Genomic DNA, 25711 nt, shown 5'->3' with positions numbered 1-25711 from the left:
ACATGGCTCCAATATGGAGGGCAGCTCTCAGCATGTCTCCCACATAGTCTGTAATAAGGAGGCAGCTCTCAGCATGTCTCCCACATAGTCTCCAATAAGGAGGGCAGCTCTCAGCATGTCTCCACATAGGCTTTAATATGGAGCAGCTCTCAGCATGTCTCCCACATAGTCTGTAATGTGGAGGGCAGCTCTCAGCATGTCTCCCACATAGTCTTCCAATATGGAGGCAGCTCTCAGCATGTCTCCCACATAGTCTGTAATATGGAGGGCAGCTCTCAGCATGTCTCCCACATAGTCTGTAATGTGGAGCAGCTCTCAGCATGTCTCCCACATAGTCTGTAATATGGGAGCAGCTCTCAGCATGTCTCCCACATAGTCGCCAATAAGGAGGGCAGCTCTCAGCATGTCTCCCACATAGTCTCCAATATGGAGGGCAGCTCTCAGCATGTCTCCCACATAGTCTCCAATATGGAGGGCAGATGTGATCGGGGGGCTGAGGTGTTGATCCAATTCACAGGCCCCTGTGTTGACAGAACAGAGGGAAAGCATTGAAACATGCTAACAGGCCCTCTCCTCTTTTCTACTTAAAGGCAGATAACATTGATACGCCACACCATTCCAACCACTTGACATATAATCAGTGAGACAACATGCCAATGGAATCAATATCTGGGACTAATCACGCAGGCTGTCTCAAAGTTAATGAGAGTGCTCTGAGTGGCACTGTCCCAAATCATATAAAGATATCAAAAGATTAAAGAATCCAGTGTCAAATAGAAGAACACACACACTCAAAGGGAATTTATTTGTCAAGAGTTTTAATAATTTACTAAAAAAAGAGTGTAAAAGTCACAGATCTCTTCTCCAAGATTGATCTGTCTCATATTCAAAGTGATGGCAGATGTAACAAATTTGCAAACTTGTCCTCTTTTGTACTTTAGTGTACAAGTATTGGCATTACACCCTTGGCTGTATTTGAATGAGACTTCATATGCATATATTTATATTTGAAAAAGCCAGTGCCAAAAAATACTTCATAGGAATCACTTAATATAAAGTAAATCAAACCGGCGTGAAATGTACAGCTTTGAGAAATTCCCAAAACACAGCTGAAAAGTGTATACAAACATGCTAGGAATTGTACAAATAGCAGGGCTATTTGAGTGGAGGAGCTCAAGAAATAGGCTTTTCTGATGGTTTGCTTGACATCATTTGGGACCACCGCTGAAGTAAAGCATATTAGTTAAATATACAACACCCAAGTAACTCTCAAATACATAACATTGAAGTCTATTGCCTATTTCAAGTTTATTTAGCAGGAGAAGAGAGACACTTTATAAATATATCTTTGCAGTATTAAGAACCTTAACTTAAACTGATTCAATAAAAAGGCTAAAAGTCAACATTTCAATAATTGAAAAAGTTTAAAAGTATAGAACTAAAATGCATTGTCTTTAATAAAAGATGTATACTGTATTTGCCTCTTCAAAAAGAAAGTTGTGTATAAACCCCCATCACCATCACGTGGTTGTTTTAGAGAGGTAATATATATATATATATTTATATACATATATATATTTGAATTTATATGCATGATATACTATATATAAATATGGCATTTTAACAATTTTTGTTACAATTTCCTTTAAAAGGACAATTTCCATTTCCGACCAAAGGCGATTGATATTAAATTTGGAAAGGGCCTTGATCATTTTTCTGTGTTCAAAATGTCGTTTTAAATATTAAAAATAAGTCTCAATTCTTTGCAAATGAATTTTTTTACACTATAAAGATTTGTCAAATAGTATTCAGTGTGTTCATATCTACAGCAATACAACTGTTACTTCCAAAAGTAAGGAAAAAGTGTCATTATCAAATGCTTTTCCCCTCACAGGAAATTGTTGTGTTCTTCACCCTCTTATGAATGTTGGTATGAATTTCATTACTAAACTTTGAGCCATTACAACCACAGTTCTATACAAATGTGTCAAATTGAAGGTAAGAAGCTGCTCTMCTGCTGTGGTCAGTTGGTTCCCTGGTTGTGCAGTGTGGGGCAGATTCAGGACTTTTATGCACGTGACTCCCAGGCTCCCATCCTACATGAGGCTTTTATAGCTCCCAAGGTATCACTGTCATGGCTGGTAAGGGACATGGTCCAATTCTTCATGCAGGACCATACTGTAATTCACATAGTCCACCCTTTAACAAGCCTCCTCCATGGCTTCAAAAATCTTCAGTCTCACAGGAACAAGGTGAAAAGTCCTCCTGTACAACAATGCTGATCTGATAATGACAAGTGTAACACTGAAATGTCCTATTATGACAATAAAAAGGGCATAGTTGGATATCTCCATCTTCTCTCTCAGGCTGTATGTGCCTTTTCAATGTACAATGGTTGTTGGCACATCACATCTTACAAGAGACGTTTTCTAAAGGTAAGAATTGCACTAGGCTGGTCTCACGGCTGACCAAACTGTTCATGTTCAAAAGTCTCTGTACTGTACATAGGCGTTTGTTTGTTTTCCCAACCAAGGACCATCTGTTGTTCTCCTGCCACCATTTTGGCCATCAATCCACTGAAATATGGCCACGATTCGATCACAGATCGCATGATAACACCAGGTGTAAAAGGGGTCCATAAATCTCGTCCCATGCGTTCATTCATTAAAAGAAAACAGACCTCCAGCGCTCTCTGGTGTCCAGGCAGAGGCATTGCAGGCAGGCAGGCGCACATGACCTCAGAGGCCATGGATTGTACAGTACTCAGTTTCCTCAGCTGTCCATTAGTAAGTCCCATCGCTAGAGCATGTTGAGGACGGCATTGTACATCTGTGTGAGCACGGCCAGGTGGACGGGCAGGCAGGAGCGGCGGTCCTGGGTGGCAGGGTTACACGTCAGCCACGAGAGGGCGTTGTACTGCTCCAACACAAACCTACAGCAGGACGCAAGACATGAGCACCAGGGTTTGGGGTTAGAGAACACATAACATGAACATACATCATAGTAGATAAAGTGTTGTCCTCTACAGCCTACACATGATGCAGGCATACAGCTACTACTTCACCACAGAGGACAAGTCAGTGACAATGACAACCTATGTGTCGGAGTGAGAGAAGAGGAGATGTTGGGGTGTTACACAGTAGGAGAAGGTAGGATGGGATGGGCAGTGGGTACAGGGCATACAGCAGAGACCTACTAACCTGAGCACGTCAGAGGTGGTCTTGGAGTCCAGAGGGTGAGGCGTCCTCTTAGTGGTCTTGTCTGAGCTCGTCTGATTGGGCTCGTCTGATTGGGCTGTGGCGATGGAGATGTGGTGGTGTAGCGATGCCTGGAGGGGGAAAACACACAGTAAGTGGCTGAACACACACAGACGTACACACACAAAAGAACGAATGCACACGCACACGCGCCCCCACACGCCCCCCACAGGCACAAACAAAATCAACGAGTTCATGGATCCCTTACCTTGAGGAAGAGTGGACACTGGTTCTGAGCCTGAGGGCAGGAGGCCCAGAACCAGTGAGGCAGGCTGTCGGCCTGGGCAGTGGAGACATAGTATCCCAGGGCTAGAGGCTGCTGCTTCAGCTCCTCCGGAGGGTTCTCCCTAGACAGAAGCCTCTCTCCCTGACTCTGGAGGAGCACATGTGACAGACGGAACATTAATACTGGGGGCAACATGGCTGCCAAAGACCAGACCACACAGCTGCTCTATTTTCGACTATAACAGATGTCTGTGTACTGAACATTACAAGTACACCATAGGATTTTAGTTATGGATCATAGCGCCACACCATAACACAGGCAAAAACTCACCCCGCTGAAGAGTAACAAGCTGACCACGTGGTTCTAAATAAATTTAGAAATCTATGTTATTCAATTATTGCACCCACACTGCTCGCGCGCGCCAACGAGTGTCTGCGTTGCCAAGGGCTAAAATAGAAATCAGTTCTATTTCTGACGCATATCGCGCTGCAAGTCCTGCCTCTCCCATCTCCTCATTGGTTTATAGAAGCAGGTACCCACGTGCCATCTCCTCATTGGTTATACCCACGTGGGTGACTGAAAGACGAACGAGGTCAGTGGCGGTAATGCACCTAATTTATGAAAGTTGCCAATCGCATATAAAGTCAAGAGAAGAAAAAGCCTGGAAGGAAGAGAGATGACTAGAAACGATTCGGTTGACCGTTTTATGTGTGGATTAATTGGCGGAGTAGAGGACCTTGTGCATTTCAGGTAAAATAACAACTCAATGTTTATATCCCAACAGCAAGCTAGCAACAGCAAGCTAGCTAAACAGCAAGCTAGCTAAATAGGACAAATTAGCTAGCAAGTGCAAGCTAACTCGATAAATAGCCATACATTTTTWATGCTTTTCGACCTGTCCCGAAATTAATATAATTGGTTCAGAGTTTGTTTTGATATTTTAACCTGCGTGTTGTGATCACGTTTGGTGTGGAGGGAAAAAATGTATGTATACACGATGGCGCACGCGCACAGACAGTTTGGGTTCCGTGTAACAGATTCCGTTATAGAAATGTAAGGTCATTTCCGATTGAGCCTGCATACGCAGTGTTTCCCGTGAATAAAATCTCTGCTAAAGCAGGAACACTCTGAAGCTGATTTTCCGCGATACAGATTAAATAGGGCCCTCACTGTTATTTTAAAGCAGGATTCTAGAACATTCCAATGTCGTAAAGGACATATGGCCACCAACAGTATCAGGAAAAGTTCTGCATAATTCACATGAATCGAGTCCCAGCCTGGTTCCTGAACTCACCCTGTTATGCTGGAAGTGTGAGCTTCCCCCCATGCCAGAGGGGGAGCCAGGGGAGGGTACGGGGGAGGTGTTGGGGGAAGGGTGCAGGTTTAGAATGTCATGTCCTATGTCATTCTCCAGCTCATCAGGGAAAGGCAGGTCGAACATGTCATCTGGAGACAAACACAGTCAGCTAGTCAGCTATAGACGTACACATGTAACTTGTCATACACAAGAGGTGTAGTCTACACCGTGTAGTCCAGTGTATCTTCTTCTGAAACCATTAAGACAGTGACAGTTCCAAAGGGAGCAAGCAAACAATCCTTAGACAATTGTGCACCCTGGTGGGTTTAAATTTTTCTTTTTTATCAGGTTTTTGCTTCGGCGGACGTTATTTTTATATTGACATTTGTCAATAAAACTCACGAATGCAGCTGTTTATGTCAAATGTTTTGTTTTCGACTTGTAGCCCTGTTTGTCCTGAAAATAAAATAGTAAAGCACTTCATTGTGAAGCTAAATATAAGGGCTGGACATGCAGATAAATGAAGGTCAGATAAATGAAAAGCCTATTTTTGCTGGGATTCCGGGACTGACAGGGTTAAAAATAGATGACAGATGTGTAGATAAATGGGTAGGCACTTATGTGTGAACTGTACATAATAATAAATCCAGCAACAGCTACTGTAAGATACTGAGTACACAATAGATAGTTACTGATATTAAACCTTGCGATTTCCAGCTCAAGTATATAGTTTTAGATATTTTTATTGTCTCTAACATCTAGGTTGTATTGAATAACCTTGCATCTAAATACACTCTGCTACAGTATGACACTCCCAGTTAGGGAGTGCCAACATGGAGGTCTAATGTGGAGCCCTTACCGGCGTTGTCCTCTGTGGGGTAGGAGCTGGCGGCCAGCTGGGTGGTGGCGGAGGTGGGGAATACCAGGATGTGGGTACAGGAAGCATCCTGGGGGGTGTTCAGCTGGGACGTCTGCAGGTTGAGGGCCGTGCTGCGACCAAACACCGAGCCCATTGTAACCGCATCTGCACACACAAACAATTTATTATCAATATGTTATGTAAGGTTGCATTGTGATTTACCTCAATAGAGCTTGCGGTGTGTCGGCAAAGAAATCAGTTGAGTGTGCTAAAGTTTGTATTGCTGTGCACAATGTCTTGCAGTGCAGAGTGGCTGTAATCTCTATTATGTCTGCATTACCGTGTGCTGTGAAGTGAGTGTGGCAGCACAAAGTGCTCCTTCAATGTGTGGAAGTGTAATGTGTTCCCCGAGCGCAGTAATGTGTCTGCTCCTTGGTGTTGTGCAGAGCTAACCCTCCACGCATTACTACTGCCATCTCTATTAAGATCGTACAACCTCTGTACTGTACTGTGCATTGGGGCTAAACACACTATTACACTGTTCACCTCTGGGTCATAACATGGTGTATCTGCAACCCCAGGGCTTTTAGAGTGAGCTTCTAAAACATCTATTAATTATGTCTATTCCATTTTTAGATCTGAAAGGTACATTAAACACATCATCAATGGGCCGGCCCAGCGTGCTGATGATGCTGTTGCTAACCTGGCATCACCACGATGGAGCCCTGGGGCTCCATGGCAACCAGGCAGGCACTGAGGATGGAGGGGGAGTCCGCGGAGGAGATGCCGCACATACGACACGCCTCCTTCAGCTGGCGACTGATGGAGTGGAGGGAGTGCTCCCCCAGGAGAGCGCTCCAGTCTGGAGGGAGGGGGGCATGGGAGGGGGGGAGAGGGGAGGAGAGAGGGGGAGAGAGTTAGGTCAATACAGGGAATGGTTCTACAGTCTACTGTCATCTCCTCTGGATCAACTGAAATGATTTGGCTGAAAATATAGAGATTTGAAAAATCTGCCCTAAACAATATCAGTAACAATATCACCAGCTTCAGCTTAACTTAACTTAAAACGTTGTCATGATCCACCTTGGAGATTTCTACAGCAAACAGCAAGGACAATGAGACAGAGTTAGGCATTCTATACTGTTCTATACTGAACTCACCTTTCAGTTCCCCGTGTCCTAGTCTGCCCAGCCGACCAATCACGATCCTCCATGGCAGTGAGGTCATCTGGATGATGCCGACACACCAGTCCCATAACTTCTGCAGCCCCATCTTCCTGGCCGAGACCTTGGGCCGCCGCACTCTGAAGAGGAGCAGGGAGAGAGGAGAAGAACGTTTGGTAATGACTACATAGCATTACCATAGCATAACCTGTATTAATTCAACAACCAAATAGGTACATGCTATTCTCCTGCAGATTGCGAAATGCTACAATAGTGTCTGACTTTAGCCTAGCCTAGCATACTATGAAGACACAATGAAGGACAAAAAAGCCCAGCGTATGTTTCACATTATCACAACTACAGCACATTATCTACAACTAGCACATTATCTACTAGCACATTATCACAACTAGCACCATTATTACTAGCACATTATCACAACTAGCACATTATTACTATCACATTATCACAACTAGCAAATCACAAACTAGCACATTATTACTAGCACATTATCACAACTAGCACATTATTTACTAGCACATTATCACAACTAGCACATTATTACTAGTCACATTATCACACTAGCACATTATTACTACACATTATCACAACTAGCACATTATTACTAGCACATTTATCACAACTAGCACATTATTACTAGCACATTATCACAACTAGCACATTATTATAGCAACACATTATCACAACTAGCACATTATCAAAACTAGCACATTATCACAACTAGCACATTATTACTACACATTATCACAACTAGCCACATTATCACAACTAGCACTTATTACTAGCACTAGCACATTATCACAACTAGCACATTATTACTAGCACATTATCACAACTAGCACATTATTACTAGCACATTATCACAACTGGCACATTATTACTAGCACATTATCACAACTAGCACATTATCACAACTAGCACACACCTCTCCAAATATATCCTCCACTTTCCCAGGCGCTGAGTAACTGAGTGACTGAGTGACTGACTGATTGACTGACTGTACCTGTTGGGCACGTCGATGTTGATGATGCAGGTCTCCAGTAGCTCTCCCTGTTGGTCGGTGCAGGACACCAGGATCCAGCGCTGGTCGTGGGACAGGCAGTAGCCCACAAACAGCACGTTGTACCTAGGAGGGATCTCTGCCCACACCTCCCCTGGCTCCGGCATCTTGGCACGGGTAGGACCTAGGATGTACGGGGGAGAGTAGCCCTGTAGAGGGCTGGGGTGCTGGGGATGGGACAGGCGGAGAGAGAGAGAGAGAGRGAAAGAGAGAGAGGGAGAGGAAGAGAGTGGGATTGTGAGACAGTTGAAGCATTTATTTACAAGTTAACCCAATGAGTCACACCGGATTTCTAACCCCTTCTAAACATTGTGTGTGAGACCAACCATGTTTACTCCATGTGTAACTCTGTGTTGTCTGTTCACACTGCTATGCTTTATCTTGGCCAGGTCGCAGTTGCAAATGAGAACTTGTTCTCAACTAGCCTACCTGGTTAAATAAAGGTGAAATAAAAATAAAATAAAAATAAGCCTGTGTGATTACCGGGGGCTGATTACCGGGGGCTGATTACCGGGGGCTGAGCTAGAGTTGTGTTTGTGAGACAAGGGCGGATCCCGAAGGGGCCTGGGGCCGAGTCTTTTATACTAAATCTGTAGAGTCCAAATGGTTTGAGCTACAAACTACTAAAAGCTATCTATGAATAGCTGAGACTCATGTTCAACATGTTCTACTCTATGATGCTCACAAGCTACACAAGAGTGGTTAGAAGGTAAGGAAGGGGTTATTCTACATAGATCATAGGAAATCCCAGGACATAGTGTCTATAATACTGTAATTAGCTCACATAGTTACTGTCAAACTCCAAACACTTGTCACTGACTAGTTGGACATTCATTTCCCAGTGATTTCTGTACTTACAGCATTCATATAAATTTATTTTTATACGTTTTTTTCTTTGGAGAACATTATTTTTATATTGACATTTGCCATTAAAACTCGTGAATGCAACTGTTTATGTCAAGTTGTTTTGTTTTCTACTTGTAYCCCTGTTTGTCCTGAAAATAAAATAGTAAAACACTTCATTGTGAAGCTAAATATAAGGGCTGGACATGCAGATAAATGAAGGTCAGATAAATGAAAAGCCTATTTTTGCTGGGATCTCGGGACTTATAGGGTTAACAATAGATGACAGATGTGTAGATAAATGGGTAGGCACTTATGTGTCTAAAGCCTGTGTCTGTTTAAATGAGTGTCCAGGTCTCAGCCCCCGGTAATCAGCCCCCGGTAATCAGCCCCCGGTAATCACACAGGCTTATGGTTGGTCTCACACACAATGCTTAGAAGGGGTTAGGGGTAGCAACACATCTGCCACGCTGATCCTCAACACTGGAGCCCCTCAGAGGTGCATGCTCAGTCCCCTCCTGTACTCCCTGTTCACCCACACCTGCATGGCCAGGCACGAGTCCCACACCAGAAATTAAGTTTGCAGACGACACAACAGTGGTAGGCCGACAACAACGAGACAGCCTATAGGGAGGAGGTCAGAGACCTGGCCGGGTGGTGCCAGAATAACAACTTCTCCCTAAACGTAATTAAGACAAAGGAGATGATTGTGGACTACAGGAAAAGGAGGACTGAGCACGCCCCCATTCTCATCGACGGGGCTGTAGTGGAGTAGGTTGAAAGCTTCAAGTTCCTTGGTGTCCACATCACCAACAAACTATCATGGTCCAAACACACCAAGACAGTCGTGAAGAGGGCACAACAAAGCCTATTCCCCCTCAGGAAACTAAAAAGATTTGGCATGGGTCCTGAGATCCTCAAAAGGTTCTACAGCTGCAACATCGAGAGCATCCTGACTGGTTGCATCACAGCCTGATACGGCAACTGCTCAGCCTCCGACTGCAAGYCACTACAGAGGGTAGTGCGTACGGGCCAGTACATCACTGGGGCTAAGATGCCTGCCACCCAGGACCTCTACACCAGGCGGTGTCAGAGGAAGGCCCTAAAAATTGTCATAGATCCCAGCCACCCCAGTCATAGACTGTTCTCTCTGCTACCGAACTTCAAGCGGTACTGGAGCGCCAAGTCTAGGACCAAAAGGCTTCTCAACAGCTTTTACCCCCAACCCCTCTTTTATGCTGCTGCTACTCTCTGTTTATCATCCATGCATAGTCACTTTAACTATACATTCATGTACATARTACCTCAATTAGCCCYACTAACCGGTGTCCCCGCACATTGGCTACCCTGACTATTTGCATTGTGTCGCGCCACCCGCCAACKCCCTCTTTTCCGCTGCTGCTACTCTCTGTTTATCATCTATGCATAGTCACTTTAACTCTACCTACACGTACATATTTCCGCTATTAGCCTGACTAACCGGTGCCCCCACACATTGACACTGTACCGGTACCACCTGTATARAGCCTCACTACTGTTATTTTCACTGTCACCGTACTGTTTTTTTTGTATTTCTTTACTTATCTATTGTTTACCTAATATCAWTTTTTTTACTTAAAAATTGCACTGTTGGTTAGGGCTTGTAAGTAAGCATTTCACTGTAAGGTCTACCTACACCTGTTGTATTCGGCACATGTGACAAATAAACTTTTATTTAATTTGAAGCCTTACCTCTGGGCTCTTGAGCACAGATTCTAGGGTGGAAGCGGGGCCAAAACCGGTTAGAGACTTGATGTGTGTCTTTGTGGGTAGGAGGCGTCTGCACTGGGAGTAGGCTGAGAAGGCCAGGGCGCGCAGGTGCTGCAGGTACAGAGGGCTCTCACCACTGGCTGGCTGGAGCAGGTACTGACAAGGCACCACCTGGACAACACATAGGGAATAAACACTGGTATGAGAGCAGCTTGACCTGGGGAGATATTCATTACTGTTGGCCGTGATAGAACACGCCAGAATACGTCTGAAATGGAACCCTATTCCGTATATAGTACACTCCATTTGACCAGAGGGCTCTGGTCAAGAGGAGTGCACTATACAGGGATTAGGGTGCTACCCACAGTCTCCGTCTCTTTACAATATATACAATCATAATATTCAACGATACAGAAGCTATAGAGAGAACAGTAGGGTATATGAACCTACCTGTAACACCAGAGCTGGTCTCATGCTCTCCGGCAATGTCTTTAGCATCTCTGTGTAGCAACGCAGCAGCCCTAGTAACCACACACTGCCCGCCTCCACCTCCTCTCCCTCCTCCTCCTCTCCACCTCCTCCGCCATCCCTCGCTCCACCTGAGCACAGGAAGGGGTCCACCACATAGATAACGATGGCCGGGGGGTGGGCATGGCTATCGGCCGAGTCCGCCAGCGTGGGGATGCCGATTCGCTCCCGCTCCGCCAAACTGGTAAATTAGGCAGAGACATGATTAATATCCCACTATCATAATAACATAGAATACTGAATAATAACATAGAATACCGAATAATAACATAGAATACTGAATAATAACATAGTAAAACAATAGCAATATAGAAGCATATATGCCCTAGCATAGATTTTCACCTCTCAGGGGTCTCTGCTGGCTGGCTGGGTGGAGGTGGTGGTGGTGTGGCATTGGGGGTAGTCTTGGCCTCAGCGGCCCCTCCTTGGGTAATCTCTGCTGGGCCTGGTTGGTCCGAGGCTGCTGCCGTGGGGGTGGGGGTGCTTCCTGAGCTAGGGGCTGCCGCTGGCTCTCCCTCAGCAGGGACCCTGGGGCCAGAGGGGGGCTGGCTGGAGGAGGGGGCAGGCTGGGCTGAGGAGGGTGTAGGGGCTAAGGGAGGCTGATGCTTGGGGGGTATAAACAGACTACTGTCCAAAGACAGGGCAGACAACTGTGGACCTGGGTGGAGGAAAACATAGAGGAGAAGTTAGAGATGAAATGCACAGAGTAGGTTGTGTAATACCAATTTAGTAAGACCTGAAATACACTACATGACAAAAAGTATGTGGACACCTGCTTGTCGAACATCTCATCCCAAAATCATGAGCATTAATATGGAGTTGGTCCCCCCTTTGCTGATATAACAGCCTCCACTCTTCTAGGAAGGCTTTGCATTCAGCCACAAGAGCATTAGTGAGGTCGGGCACTGATGTTYGGCAAATTGGCCTGGCTCGCAGTCGGCGTGCCAATTCATCCCATAGGTGTTTYATGGAGTGAGGTCAGGGCTCTGTGCAGGCCAGTCAAGTTCTTCCACACCGATCTCGACAAACCATTTCTGTATGAACCTTGCTTTGTACACATGGGCATTGTCATGCTGAAACAGGAAAGGTCCTTCCCCAAACTGTTGCCACAAAGTTGGAAACACAGAATCGTCTAGAATGTCACTGTATGCTGTAGAGTTAAGATTTCCCTTCACTGGAACTAAGGGGCCCAGGCTGAACCATGAAAAACAGCCCCTAACATTATTCCTCCTCCAAAAAACTTTACAGTTGGCACTATGCATTGGGGCAGGTAGAGTTCTCCTGGCATCCACCAAACCCAGATTAGTCCGTCAGACTGCCAGATGGTGAAGCGTGATTCATCACTCCAAAGAACACGTTTCCACTGCTCCAGAGTCCAATGGTGGCGAGCTTCACATCACTCCAGCCGACGCTTGGCATTGCGCATGGTGATCTTAGGCTTGTGTGCGGCTGCTTGGCCATGGAAACCCATTTCATGAATCTCCTAACAAACAGTTATTCTGCTGACATTGCTTCCACCGGCAGTCTGGAACTCGGTAGTGAGTGTTGCAACCGAAGACAGACGTTTTTTTTTTTACACGCTACGCGCTTCAGCACACGGCGGTCCCGTTCTGTGAGCTTGTGTGGCCTACCACTTCGCAGCACTTACAGTTGACCGGGGCAGCTCTAGCAGGGCAGAAATTTTATGAACTGACTTGATGGAAAGGTGGCATCCTATGAAGGCGCTATGTTGAAAGCCACTGGGCTCTTCAGTAAGACCATTCTACTGCGAATATGGCGATTGCATGGCTGTGTGCTCGATTTTATACATCTGTCAGCAAAGGCTGTGGCTGAAATAGRCAAATCCACTCATTTGGAGGGGTGTCCACATACATTTGTAAATATAGTGTCTCGATAGAGAGTTATATCACATAAACATCACAAGGGGAGGGTTAATAGGGACAGTAGCATAAACMATATAATACATGGCAATCATAAAGCTCAGTTTCTTACCTAGCTGCRTTCTGCAGGCTCGGGCATAGAGTTTAAGTTTTCTGAGGTTGTCGATGTGTTGCTGTCCAGCCCATGGCCCTGTGAACCACTGGTCTACCTTCTCCTCCTCCTGCCTCTCCTTCTCTTTCTCCTTCTCTGTTTCTGTCTCTGTGTCCACTGCCCCCACACGCACCAYGCCATCTCTGGACACCTTGGCCAGGGGTCTGTGTTTCCCCAACCGGCATGTCTGAAAATMGACATAGGCAGGGGTCAAGGGCTATAGATCCTATACGCAGTATCTCACCTTGTTTGCATACATCTTCACACATTTAAACATCTATTGGTAATTACTGTATATTCTGAAAGAAACAAGTAAGAATTTCCTGGACGAGAGGGTTGTGATACAGTAGATGTAGATGACAGGACCTACCTCGTAGACAGRGCTGAGCTCCTGGAAGAAGACTTGTGCCCCAGCCAGCAGGGTGTCAGAGTTGGGGCAGAGCACCAGGAAGGCCACGTCTCTCTGTCCCCCGTACGGTTCCAACAGCAGCTTCTCCCAGAAGGGCAGCGCCAGGGGCGACAGCGCCAGGAAGTTACGGTCGTAGTAGTCGTAGTAGCCCAACAACAGGGTGGGAATAGGCAGAGGCTCTGGCGACTCCTCGGACCCTGGTCAGAAGCAAGATGATGCATGTGAGACATTGTACTGTATTATGGGATGCTTGACTGGATTAGCTAAAGGTGAGGTCTAATTTTCTAAAATTCTTATTTGATTACATTTCTCGTGTCATCCTTTGTACTGGCAATATCAATATAATACAGGGCCTACTCCTACATTGACATAAGAGCATGATCCKGTAAGGGCTGCTAAGAAACATTGCAATCCAAATCAAATATCTTTGTACTGACAATATTGATAATATAATGTAGGGCCTACTCTGTCAGGTCGACTCCAAAACTACTCATCTTAAATTCACATCTCACATCACATGCTGAAATCCAGACGAAAATCAGGCCCAAAGTCATCCACAGTTAATGTGGCTGCTAAAATACACTACAAAGCAAATGACTAGAGACTGAACAGTGCTCCTGGTGGCTTACCGTAGGAGCCCCGTCCAGCCATCTTGTGGAACTGTTGCCATGTGAGCGGTCCTTGTACGTGCTGGATGTTCTCCCATGTCCGGCCCATCCGTTTCTTCTGGATGGCGTCCTGGAGGTAGGGCTGCAGCGACAGCAGCATACGCACCACGTCCTGGGATGACAGCATACTGATGTCCAGCACTGGGGAGAGACAAGGAGACACACACACACACACACACACACACACGAGAACACACACACACACGAGAACACAAACAAATACATACATTACATAAATACACATCATACACATTGAACGTCACATCACACAACAGTCCGAAACTAACAAAGAGAAACATGGATTTAAACTTTGAGTGAATGGATTGATCTTGCTTGTTTTTCCATTATAAGAAAAAAATGTCATTTGTCTCTATAACTCTCTGTAATCAGTTCACCACAGATAGACATCACCACTGGCACCCTCCTACTACTACACTCTTAGAAAAAAGGGTTCCAAAAGGGTTCAGCTGTCCCCATAGGATAACCCTTTTTGGTTCCAGGTAGAACCCTATGGGGACAGCTGAATGAACCCTTTAAGGTTCTAGGTAGCAACGTTTTTTCTAAGAGTGTATCATCCCTTGACATCCTTTTATCATCCCAGCCAGATCACTCCTCCTTACTATTGGTGTGAGGCCAGGAATGTAGAGCGCTGCTTCTCACAACAGCTGGATCTACTTTCCCTCCGGCGGGGTTATCCACATACTGCTGCCCCTGTACCAGCGCGTTGTAACACTCCACACATGCATCACTGCCATCCACCCACTGCTTGTCAGCCATCCAGCTCTGGATTAGGGCCCCCTGGCGGCCGTTGCAGGAGCAGGAAGGAGGGAGATGCATGGAGGCCAGGGAGGAGATGGGCTGGGAACACTGCTGCTGGAGGAGCACCATAACAGAGGAAGGGGCAGGGGAGGAGTCCTGGGGGCGCTTGGCCCGGGGGTCTCCCATGGGTGGGTCTCTGCGGCAAAGCGCCAGTCTCCTCTCAGCCGCCTGGCCCACCTCCGAGCCCCTCCCAAAGATGTCCAGCTCGTCCTCCAGGAAGAGGCCCGTGCCGTGGGCCAGCCGGCGGTTGACGATGGCGCTGAAGCCGCACATGCAGCGGTACTGGTCCTCAAGCGTGGAGTCGGGGATGTACACGCCCACGTCGGCACCCTTCACGTTCATGTTGCAGGCGCAGATGCAGCAGCTGTCAAAGTTGCGGTCTTTGAAGACGTTGAGGACCGAGTCAGAGAGAAGCAGGGCGGCGTACAGGCTGTGGGCCTCGGGTATTGGAGGGCTGGACGTATGGGGCTCAGCTACGGAGCTCATAGGCAGGCTGGTGGAAGGCGTGGAGGTAGGGGAGCTCAGCTCTGTCCCGGTGCCCTCCTGCTTCACCGAGCCCTGCCCGCTGGCCGTGCCAATGCCTCTGGGGGTGCGGGGGGTACGAGGGGTGGGGACAGAAAAGCGGGGGGTGGCAGGGGAGGGTGAGGGGAGGATGCCACCGGTGGTGCCCACGGACAGGGCGCTGGCACTCAACTGGGCATACTCCTGGTCCCCAACACTGGGGATGTTGCTGGAGGACAAACACACAAAGAGGAATTGGTGATCAGACAGACCAAAATACTTATCCCCAAACCTTCAAATTATACTGTCCATAAAAACTCCTCCTTAACAGTTTATTGATAGCTGTAAATTCAGCATGGTAACGCTTAATAAATATTTTATGAACATCCATCCACCTTTAATAGAACTGGTACAGTACTTACACATATCCATCTCTGATGAATGGGGTGTGATGAGAGGGTGGCAGGGAGGAGTAGTGCTCCATCTTGGGCAGCAGGGCCCAGGAAGGCCGGTAGTAACACTGGTCAGGCAACTTGAGGGGGGGCAGGCACTGGCTGGGGAGGGTCCGCAGCGGAGCAAACATGGAGCAGCCCATCTGTGGCTGGACGGAGGGGACACGGTACACAAATGAGAAGTCCTGAAGAGGGGGATGGGGAAGGAGAGCTCATTGCAAATGGGTCCCCACAGTAACAGGTCACAATGAGAGACAATTAGCACTAAATTAACACTGTCATGAGTTGAAACAGGCTGTGTGAGATTTGAGGTGTATTGAGAGGTTCAGGTATTTGGTTCCACATACCAGTAAGTCCCCTAGCAGGCCAGGTCAGCAGGTACAGTATAAACATGCTACAGCAACATCAGACAAGATCAAACCAGGCAGTAAGGTTTACATTAACACTGGTAGGCTGCATAGTGCCCTSTAGCTACTTTATTTTAAAGGCCCAATGCAGATGTTTTTATATCAATTTAAAATAATTTATAGGTAACCTGTAAGTACCTTACTATAATAGATTTCAAATAACAAATAAAAAGCAAATAACTTTTTCTCAAGCAAGAATTTTGATAAGACTGTCTGGGAGTGGTCTAAGGGGTGAGGCAAAACTGAAAACGAGATGTTATTTGGGGAGAGGTTTGGAACTCTATTTGTTATTGGTTTATTAACCAATTTACCGCATGGTGATGTCACCATGGAAAGCCGAAACTCCCGCCCATGCAAACCTGCTGATTAGAAGGTCCTGTGTAGATTATATTTTCAACCAGCAACTATAAGGAAATAACACTTTAAGCGTTAGTTTCATCACCTGTTGTACAATATGATACAAAAACAGGAAAACTGAATTTGGACTGCACTGGGCCTTTAAGCCTTTTCACCATTCTATCATTAACCATACCACTAACCATATCTACCAATTTGACAACATAAATAGATTACATGGTGTCACTTTTCATGGGACTCATCTCACTTTACAAAGTCAAACATATTGTTTTTTAACATGGTAAAGTAAAACATAATTGTCTGTAATCTACAGTAGTCTTAATCATGTCCATTCCCATTGCTTCTGTGATGCCTCACCTTGATGTCCTCAGGTTTTGGACTGGCCATGCCCTCTTCCACCTCCATCCGGTACTCCTGGAGCTGGGTGGAGGACAGGGGGCCCAGGGGGTACGTCGGAGCCGCCGACGGGGGCTGGGGGCTCCTGGCTGGGGGTGTCACGGTTGTCATGAATGGGGAGAAGGCCGGTGTGCTGCTCCAAGGAAGGCGGTGTGTGGGAAACATCCGCTGGAGGTCTGCTACTGCTGAATGGAGAGAGAGAGGGATGGGGGGAGGAGAATGAGGGGTGGAGAGAGAGAGAGAGAGAGAGAGAGAGAGAGAGAGGAGGAGAGAGAGAGAGAGAGAGAGAGAGAGAGAGAGAGATAGAGAGAGGGATGGGGGGAGGAGATGAGGGGTGGAGAGAGAGAGAGAGAGAGAGAGAGAGAGAGAGAGAGAGAGAGAGAGAGAGAGAGAGAGAGAGAGAGAGAGAGAGAGAGAGAGAGAGAGAGAGAGGAAGAGAGAGAGAGAGAGAGAGAGAGAGATGGACAGCGAGAGACAGACAGCGAGTGATAAGAGAGACATAGAGAGTGATGATGTGAGAGAAGTAGAAAAAACAGATTATTTTTCCCAGGTCACGCTAAACTCAGCTAGGATAACATGCATAAGATAACAAACAAACTGCGGAACACGTGTACATGTAAAGCTGGACTCACTTGAAGGATAGGGCACAGCCACCCTCCCTTCCCTCCGATCTTCACTTCCTGATACCAGGACCCTGGCTGTGTGCTGGTTGGGGCAAGCAGTCTATACATTATTATAAAACACAGATATAAGTAGCCTTGGATAAAAGCGTTTGCTAAATAACATATATTATGTATTATTGTGATGTTGAGTGTATTACATTTTGTGTAAAGCGGGAATGAAAATGGAACAGATTTTAGACATGCAGTAATTCTTAGAATGTTTCTCACCCTAAGTTCCTCCTCATCCTCGTCGAAGATGTTCTCCAGGTCTGAGATGAGGACCACCAGATCAGTCTCCCTGGTTAGAGAAGGGTTTTGAGCTTTGGCCGCCGCATCATCGTCCTGCGGTGAGTCATCATCTAGAAACGCACAAACAAGACCATCAAAGACAACGCTCAGAACACACACTATGATCAATGTGTTGGGGAATTTTTTTTATTTAGAATAGAATTTGTATATGGTGTCAACATTCAATTTGTCACCAGCTTTGGGAGCAGAGCTAAAGATGGACATGGCGTCTTTCCCATCAGGCAGTGCACCGTTGCTGATCTCCTCTCCCTGGAAGACAGACACACTGTATTTAATTTCTTCGCCCTTTCTAGCTTGGGTGTCAATCAACAAATGTAACTTTCACTGTTAACAACAGCCTTACTTTGGGGCCTCTTTTGCTGGGGTCTCGGCCCTGGCCCTTCAGTCTCTTGGAGGTGGGGAAGCTGTACTCGATGTCTCCCTCCTTGAAGTCGTAGGGGTCATCCCCGGGGTCCCCAGGCTGATGCAGGAGACCCATGGTCTGGATGTGTGCCCTAACACACTCCTCCGAGATCTTGAAGCGCTTCTGTGTCTGCATGAATAGTCTGGAGGGAAATAAGAAAGGAAACTTAGAGTGATCAAGTCTGTGCGTGTGTGTGTCTTTGAATGAGTAATTAATGCACTGATCTCGCTCTCTCTCACCTCTTCAGTGCAACTCCCTCAGTGGCCTGCGTCTCTGTCTTTACTTCCACTCTGTCACTGGGGAGCTCTGGAGGCCTGAACTCAGCCTTATCAGCCCTGGGAGTCCTGAAGCCCCTCCACCAGCCTGCCCCAGCCTCCCTCTCCCTGGGCCCCAGAGGGGCTGCATACAGAGCCGTCTCACTGGGTTCCATCACCCCCATCCCTGACGCCCCATCCGGACAGAGGGCCATGCCCACAGAGGTCTCCAGTTCCTCAGGGTCCTGTCCCCCCCGTGGATGGGGGCTGAGCGTGGGGGGTAATGGGGAGACAGGGGAGTGGAGCAGGGACTCTGGAGCTTTCCTGCCGGCGGAGAGGGGCTTGGGGTACTTGCAGCTGGGCATGGGATCCAGGGGAGGGTCCAGGCTGACTAGGCCGAGCTGGGACCCTCCAGATGAGTCTTGTTCCAGGCAGGCCTCCTGGCCCACAGAGAGGCGGTGGTGGAAGGGGGTCATGGCGGCGGCTCTCTTCGGCTGTTTGTCGGCTTTRTCGGGTTTGTCCGTGGCCTTGTGCTTGAGCAGGGAGGGAGCGGGGAGGGCCGGGCCAGAGGAGGGGGTGGTGTTGGCACCAGACGGAGGGTTGGCAGAGGAGGTGTTGGTCTGTTGCTGCTGTTTCTGCTGCTTTAACCTTCAGGAAGAGAAACAGGATCAGATGGCAGACAGAACTGGAGTGGCAGGTGAGGATGCTGTTTTTAAAACTTTCCTTATATTGTACACATTCAACTCGTGATAACATATCTGAATCATATCATATAAAAAATACCAACATTCAGAAGACAAATACATATATTTTCACCATGTTCACATTATTTCTACACAATCTATTTCAATATGCTTCACATACAGTGGGGAGAACAAGTATTTGATACACTGCCGATTTTGCAGGTTTTCCTACTTACAAAGCATGTAGAGGTCTGTAACTTTATTGCATAGGTACACCTAACTGGTGAGAGACGGAATCCAAAAATCACATTGTATGAGTTTGGTAAGTAATTAATTTGCATTTTTTGCATGAACATAAGTATTATGTCACGCTTAACAACGTAAGAATTCCGCTCTCACAGACTGTTATGTTCTTTAAAAAGCCTCCTGTTCCTCCACTCAATTACCTGTATTAATCTGCACCTGTTTGAAACTCTTACTGATATAAAAGACACACCTGGTCCACCGACACTCAATCAAAACAGACCCAACTCTCACAATGGCCAAGCAGAGGTGTATAAGGACATCCGGGATAAAGATTGTAGACACTGCAACAGGCTGGGAGTGGGCTACAGGACAATAGGCAAAGCGTTGGTGAGAAGGCAACAACGTTGGGCGCAATTATTAAAAATGAAGAAGACGTTCAAGATGACGGTCCAACTCACCGTCGGTCTGGGGCTCCGATGCAAGATTCTCACCTCGTGGTGGGCATCATTGATCATGAGGAAGGTGATTTATCAGCCCAGAACTACACGGCAGAACCTGGTCAATGACCTGAAGAGGCTGGACCACAGTCTCAAGAAAACCATTAGTAAAACTACACCGTCATGGATTCCACAATCCTGCAGCGCACGCAAGTCCACCTGCTCAAGCCAGCCGGATGTCCAGCCCGTCTGAAGTTTGCAATGAACCATCTGGATGATCCGAGGAGGAATGGGAGAAGTCATCTGTGGTCTGATGAACAAAATAGAGCTTTTTGGTCAAAACTCCACTCGCCGTGTTTGGAGCGAAGAAGAAGGATGAAGTACATACCCCAAGAACACCACCCAACCGTCGAAAGCATGGAGGTGGAAAACATCATTCTTTGGGGATACTTTTCTGCAAAGGGTACAGGATGACTGCACCGTATTGAGGGGAGGATGGATGGGGCCATGTATCGCGAGATCTTGGCCAACAACCTCCTTCCCTCAGTAAGAGCATTGAAGATGGGTCGTGGCTGGGTCTTCCAGCATGACAACGACCCGAAACACACAGCCAGGGCAACTAAGGAGTGACGCCGTAAGAAGCATCTCAAGGTCCTGGAGTGGCCTAGCCAGTCTCCAGACCTGAACCCAATAGAAAATCTTTGGAGGGAGCTGAAAGTCCGTATTGCCCAGCGACAGCCCCGAAACCTGAAGGATCTGGAGAAGATCTGTATGGAGGAGTGGGCCAAAATCCCTGCTGCAGTGTGTGCAAACCTGGTCAAGAACTACAGGAAACGTATGATCTCTGTAATTGCAAACAAAGGTTTCTGTACCAAATATTAAGATCTGCTTTTCTGATGTATCAAATACTTATGTCATGCAATAAAATGCAAATTAATTACTTAAAAATCATACAATGTGATTTTCTGGATTTTCATAGTTGAAGTGTACCCATGATAGATGATAGAAATTACAGACCTCTACATGCTTTGTAAGTAGGAAAACCTGCAAAATCGGCAGTGTATCAAATACTTGTTCTCCCCACTGTAAGTAGCACCAGACTTTTGGTTAAAAGCAGTGAAATGCCTAAAAATGAAGCCCAGATGTCTAGCTGGCTGGTGCCATGCTGGGCGGCTGGGTCACTACCCCCAGATGCCAACCCCCGTGCCAACCTGGAGCAGCTGCATGGTGTCCTCTCCTCTGGGTCGGTGAAGTCCCAGGTGGGCACCCCATTTGGCGCCTCCTTCTTTGGCGTCACGCTACTGGGCCCACTGCATCTATGGGCACACAGAGAGGTGTGAGGGCGCCAGTCGTGTCACCGCACATCAACAATAACAATCCCACAGCAGATGCCAGGAGATAAATAGTGCTGAGTCTGGATCTGGGCCCCGGTTAGCCAGCAGCCAATCTGGACACTCACTTGTGTTGCAGATGGTTAAGATAACACTCCTTCCACGCCTCATGCACCACCTGATTGGTCAGTTTCTTCCCAGAATGTTTTGGGCTGTTGGTGACCCCCATGGCACTGTCCTGGGCAGGGAGGACGCTGGACACCGTTGTCACAAAGCCACTGTCCGCTGAAATAAACAACAGATTACATTATTCAGTGGAGTTCTCTCCCTTGGGCAAGGCTGTGGGTGGATGTTTTAATAGTGCATAGCAAGAGACACTTTACTAGGACTCTTCAGCCATTGAAAAATTGTAATAAGACACTCAAGATTTCCTCTGCAGCTATAGCGGTGTTTGTTTGTTTGTATCAGCTGTTTTATCTCCTAATTTGTAAGACTTTCATTAAGCAGACTTAATTGAATGTGGATTAGGATGCTGATGATTCAGTTTCAGTGAGTTACAAACCAATCTCATTTGTCTGAGGTCTTACATCTTCAGCAAAATATCTGTATGTTCAGCCCAATTCTCAAAGACTTTGTCCTAGATGAGGATATAGTAACTTCTCTGTGCGTTATTTCATATGAAGCGTATGGATTGAGTAATGAGGACAATTATATGGATTGTATTGCAGTATTGAGTTGTTTTGTTGAGTAAATAGGACTGATTCAGAGATTATGTTATTCGTTTTGGGAATGCAATTATTTAGGGTGAATTTCTGGAGTTTTTGGTGGTGACATGGTGTGTGTGTGTGTGTGTGTGTGTGTGTGTGTGTGTGTGTTGTGTCGTGTGTGGCTGTCGTGTTGCTGTCGTCGCTGGTCGTGCTTGCTGTGTGTGTGTGTTGTGTTTGTTGTGCTTGTCTGCACCTGAGCAGGGCTGTTCAGGTGGACGGTGGGGGGTGCGGAGGGGGATGCCTAGGCAGTGAGATCGGGTCTCTGCCTGCCCCCTGGGCCTCAGTCCCTGGCAGGTGGGGGCTCCTCCACAGGAGGTGCCTTGGGCAACCAGCACAAAGGCTGCTGGGTAGATCATATCCTCACACCACCTACAAGAAGACGAAAGAGTTGAGTTTAAATCCTCCAAACACTCACACCCTATACACTCCTTCATACACGTCACACTACCTTTCTTGTAGCCTATACACCCAGGGCTGCAGGTGCATTAGCTTATCCTTGCATGGCCTACAGCTTGCTGGCTGGTACTGCGCGGCGCCGCCTGAGGCAGGTCTTAATTTTCAACGCAGTCCTAACCTCAATGATGAGGCGGTCCAGGCACCCCTCAGCTCACAGCTGTCGCTTGGATGGTAGACAGCCGTCCTCGCCTGTGCCTGCTCCAGTCCCTCGACGCTTCCCCTTGAAGCTCCTGCATCCTCGCGCCTGCCCCGCAGCAGGCCCGCCCCGCCCCCCTCCCTCGTCGCCCGCCCCCGCGCCCGCCCTCACCTTCCCACTACCTCGCTCACTGTCTCTTCGTTCGTTTCCACTCTTTATCCGGCATCCCGTGCACACTACTTCTCACCTTCCTCGTCTGCCTCCGTCATCCCTACCTTCGCCTCGACGCTCTCCTCTCTCCTCTCTCTTCTCACGTGCTTCTCCTCTCTCCCCTACCGTCCTTCTCTCTCCTCTACTGCGCCTCTAAGTCTCTTCGCCCTCCCTCCTAGTCCCCTAGTGCGCATTGTCCCCTTTCCTATCCTCGCTCAGTCCTTCGCTCTCTCGCCCTCCTATCCCGCCTACGTCTTCGCCCGCCCCCTCTCCAGTCTCCGTTAGGCTCTATGTGCTCTCCTCCCTCTATCCTCTACGTGCTCCGCCGATCTCTACTAGCTCCTTTCGCCTCCCCACTCCTGCCCTAGTCTTTGCCCTCACTATCCCCTAGGTCCTTTGCTCCCTCGCCTTATCATCCGCTAGGTGCCCCCTCTTTTCCTTCGACACGTCTTTGTCCTCCCGCGTCGCTATCTCTCCCGTAGTCTTATCTGCGTCCCTGGCTGCGGTCGCCTCCTCCGGCTCCTAACTCCCTAATGTGCTTTCCTCTCTCGGCTACCTCTATGTCCCCTAAGCGTTCTGTTTCTCCCCCCAGTCGCTCATCGACTCCTAGTCTTTCACTCGCGCGTCCTGATGCAGCTATGTCCTTTTTCGTTCCTCCTCGCTCGCCCTCTGAGTCTTTCTCCCCTGCCCTACTCCCGCGCTAGTCTTTCCTCCTCTACCCTTAGTCTTTCCTCCCTCCTCTCCCTTAGGTCTTTCGCTCCCCTCCTATCCGCTAGTCTTTCCTCCCCTCCTCTCCTCTAGTCATTCCTCCCCTCCTATCCCCTAGTCTTTCCTCCCCTCCTATCCCCTAGTCTTCCCCCCTCCTTCCCCCTAGTCTTTCCCCCCCTCCTATCCCCCTAGTCTTTCCTCCCCTCCTATCCCCTAGTCTTTCCTCCCCTCCTATCCCCTAGTCTTTCCTCCCCCTCCTCTCTCTAGTTTTTCTCCTCCTCTCCTCTCCACTAGTCTTTCCTCTCCCTCCTATCCCCCTACGTCTTTCTTCCCTCCTATCCCCTAGCTTCTCCTCCCTCCTCTCCTCTAGTCATTCCTCCCCTCCTATCCCCTAGTCTTTCCTCCCCCTCCTAATCTTCCCCTAGTCCCTTTACTCTCCTCTCCTAGTCTTCTACTCCCCTCCTATCCCCTAGTCTTTCCTCCCCTCCTATGCTAGTCTTTACTCCCCTCCTCTCCCCTAGTCTTACTCCTTACCTCAATGCACCCTGAGGACAACACTAGTCCCTTAAGAACTCTGGCATCCACAACGTATTAACCACCTCCAGTACTATTTATCCTCATACAGACAATGGCCATCGAAGCTGACCGACTAAAACTCGCTGTTGTTCTCCCTTTGTTCCTCTCTTTTGGTCTGATAACAATAATACATTTCAGTAAACCACAATAAAAAACACTCTTGACCAATAGCCTTTTCTCACCTATAGCATATGTTCATATATACAGTGTATATTATAAACAGCAAAGTGTGTCCATTTGTGTTACATGCGAAAGGTGGCCAAGAGTTTTTTGATTGTCACCGTTACTTACCTACGATGACCTCAACGGCCACATGGCTGTGTGGTCATATGGTCGGTCAGTGCCTCCCTCTCGGCGCCACATGCCCCCGTGCCTGCGCCCCCTGTGCCCCCTTCTCTGTGGCGCTGAAGCACCATGGGTAGAAAGTAGCTCCACTCCTCCATCAGTTTTCTTACAGCTGGGTCACTCATCTATAGGCTTGCCCGTCAGGGAGCCCGCCAGACCGTACGGACTCAGGATAGCTCGCACAGGTGGGAGAGGATATGAGAAATAGGTTAATAGCTAGAACAGAGCAGGAGAGATCAGATAGATATGGACTACCACGAGGGTGCAGTATATCAGAAAGGTACCATATGGCTCATGCTTCAAGATTTCAGAGCGAATTTCGAAATAACCACATAGTTATGACATTGATGCTCAGGTTAAAACAGAGGCGGGTAAAGACATCCAGTGTGTTGGCTCTTACGTCTCTGTTACCCTGGGTGTTTCTCACCTTGTACGGGGGCTGAGGAGATCTGGGCCAGGCGGGTGTGGTCGTCAGTGATGTGGTAGGCAGGCTGGTGCTGGGCGACTTCTACGCTGGTGCACACGTTACTCTCCCCATGCAGGAAGAAGGTGAAGGAGCACGACAGGTGCTCACTGTAGGAACAGAGAACACACAAAGACAACATCAGTCATGGTCCTACAGCATAGAGCCCTGTTTGGAGCTGTCAAGTACAATCAAGTAACATGGCAAAGTTGTTGGCCAGAGATCTTGGCCAGAGATTTCTGGAAATACTTTCCAATATGTTGCTGTTATAGCATGTAGTTAATTGATAACTAGGGTAACTGAAATACATGGAAACTACAAATTAGTCAAATGTGACTTACAGATTTCTACATACAGTAGGTAAGAAAAAAAATGTATAATTTGTCTTTTAAAAATCTTGGCTTATTGTTCATCTTCCAACCTATAGGATAAATCCTAATTTCCCTATGATTGATTGTAGTAATGCTTATGTATGGCCTCTACTCTTTACAACACTTCCTGGATGCAGTTTATCACGGTGGTCTTTCCTTTATCACACATGTGTAATAGCTAACCCATTACTGCGATCTACTGTATATCTGAGGATGGGCTGGACATCATTAACCACGAGATTGCTCCATTAATATACTTTTTTTTAAATCTATAACCCCCATCGCCTGGCTAGCCATATTTATACATCAGC

The 25711-nt window shown here is 47.4% G+C and overlaps 1 protein-coding gene across 1 annotated transcript in view; it reads right to left on the bottom strand.

Moving 5' to 3' along the window:
- Nucleotides 1-801: 801 nt before the first annotated feature.
- LOC111964525 (mediator of RNA polymerase II transcription subunit 13-like) overlaps nt 802-25711 on the bottom strand; it is a 131051-nt gene continuing 106141 nt past the window's right edge. The window contains 32 exon segments of the mRNA XM_070443478.1: nt 802-2932; nt 3201-3328; nt 3466-3630; nt 4778-4929; nt 5640-5804; nt 6343-6501; nt 6800-6942; nt 7827-8050; nt 10458-10646; nt 10926-11184; nt 11346-11661; nt 12996-13221; nt 13405-13640; nt 14073-14252; nt 14732-15660; nt 15854-16068; nt 17005-17097; nt 17099-17197; nt 17200-17228; nt 17676-17766; nt 17934-18064; nt 18188-18263; nt 18358-18559; nt 18657-19319; nt 21249-21353; nt 21497-21653; nt 22329-22504; nt 22747-22940; nt 24180-24190; nt 24529-24692; nt 24694-24742; nt 24994-25139. Of these exon segments, the coding sequence (XP_070299579.1) occupies nt 2800-2932; nt 3201-3328; nt 3466-3630; nt 4778-4929; nt 5640-5804; nt 6343-6501; nt 6800-6942; nt 7827-8050; nt 10458-10646; nt 10926-11184; nt 11346-11661; nt 12996-13221; nt 13405-13640; nt 14073-14252; nt 14732-15660; nt 15854-16068; nt 17005-17097; nt 17099-17197; nt 17200-17228; nt 17676-17766; nt 17934-18064; nt 18188-18263; nt 18358-18559; nt 18657-19319; nt 21249-21353; nt 21497-21653; nt 22329-22504; nt 22747-22940; nt 24180-24190; nt 24529-24692; nt 24694-24742; nt 24994-25139 (6205 nt within the window). The 3' untranslated portion in view covers nt 802-2799.

This window comes from Salvelinus sp. IW2-2015, linkage group LG5 (assembly GCF_002910315.2).
Source record: "Salvelinus sp. IW2-2015 linkage group LG5, ASM291031v2, whole genome shotgun sequence".
In the NCBI taxonomy this organism is placed as follows: Eukaryota; Metazoa; Chordata; class Actinopteri; order Salmoniformes; family Salmonidae; genus Salvelinus; species Salvelinus sp. IW2-2015.
The sequence above is the reverse complement of the archived record's forward strand: the minus strand, read 5'-3'. Positions and strand labels throughout refer to the sequence as shown.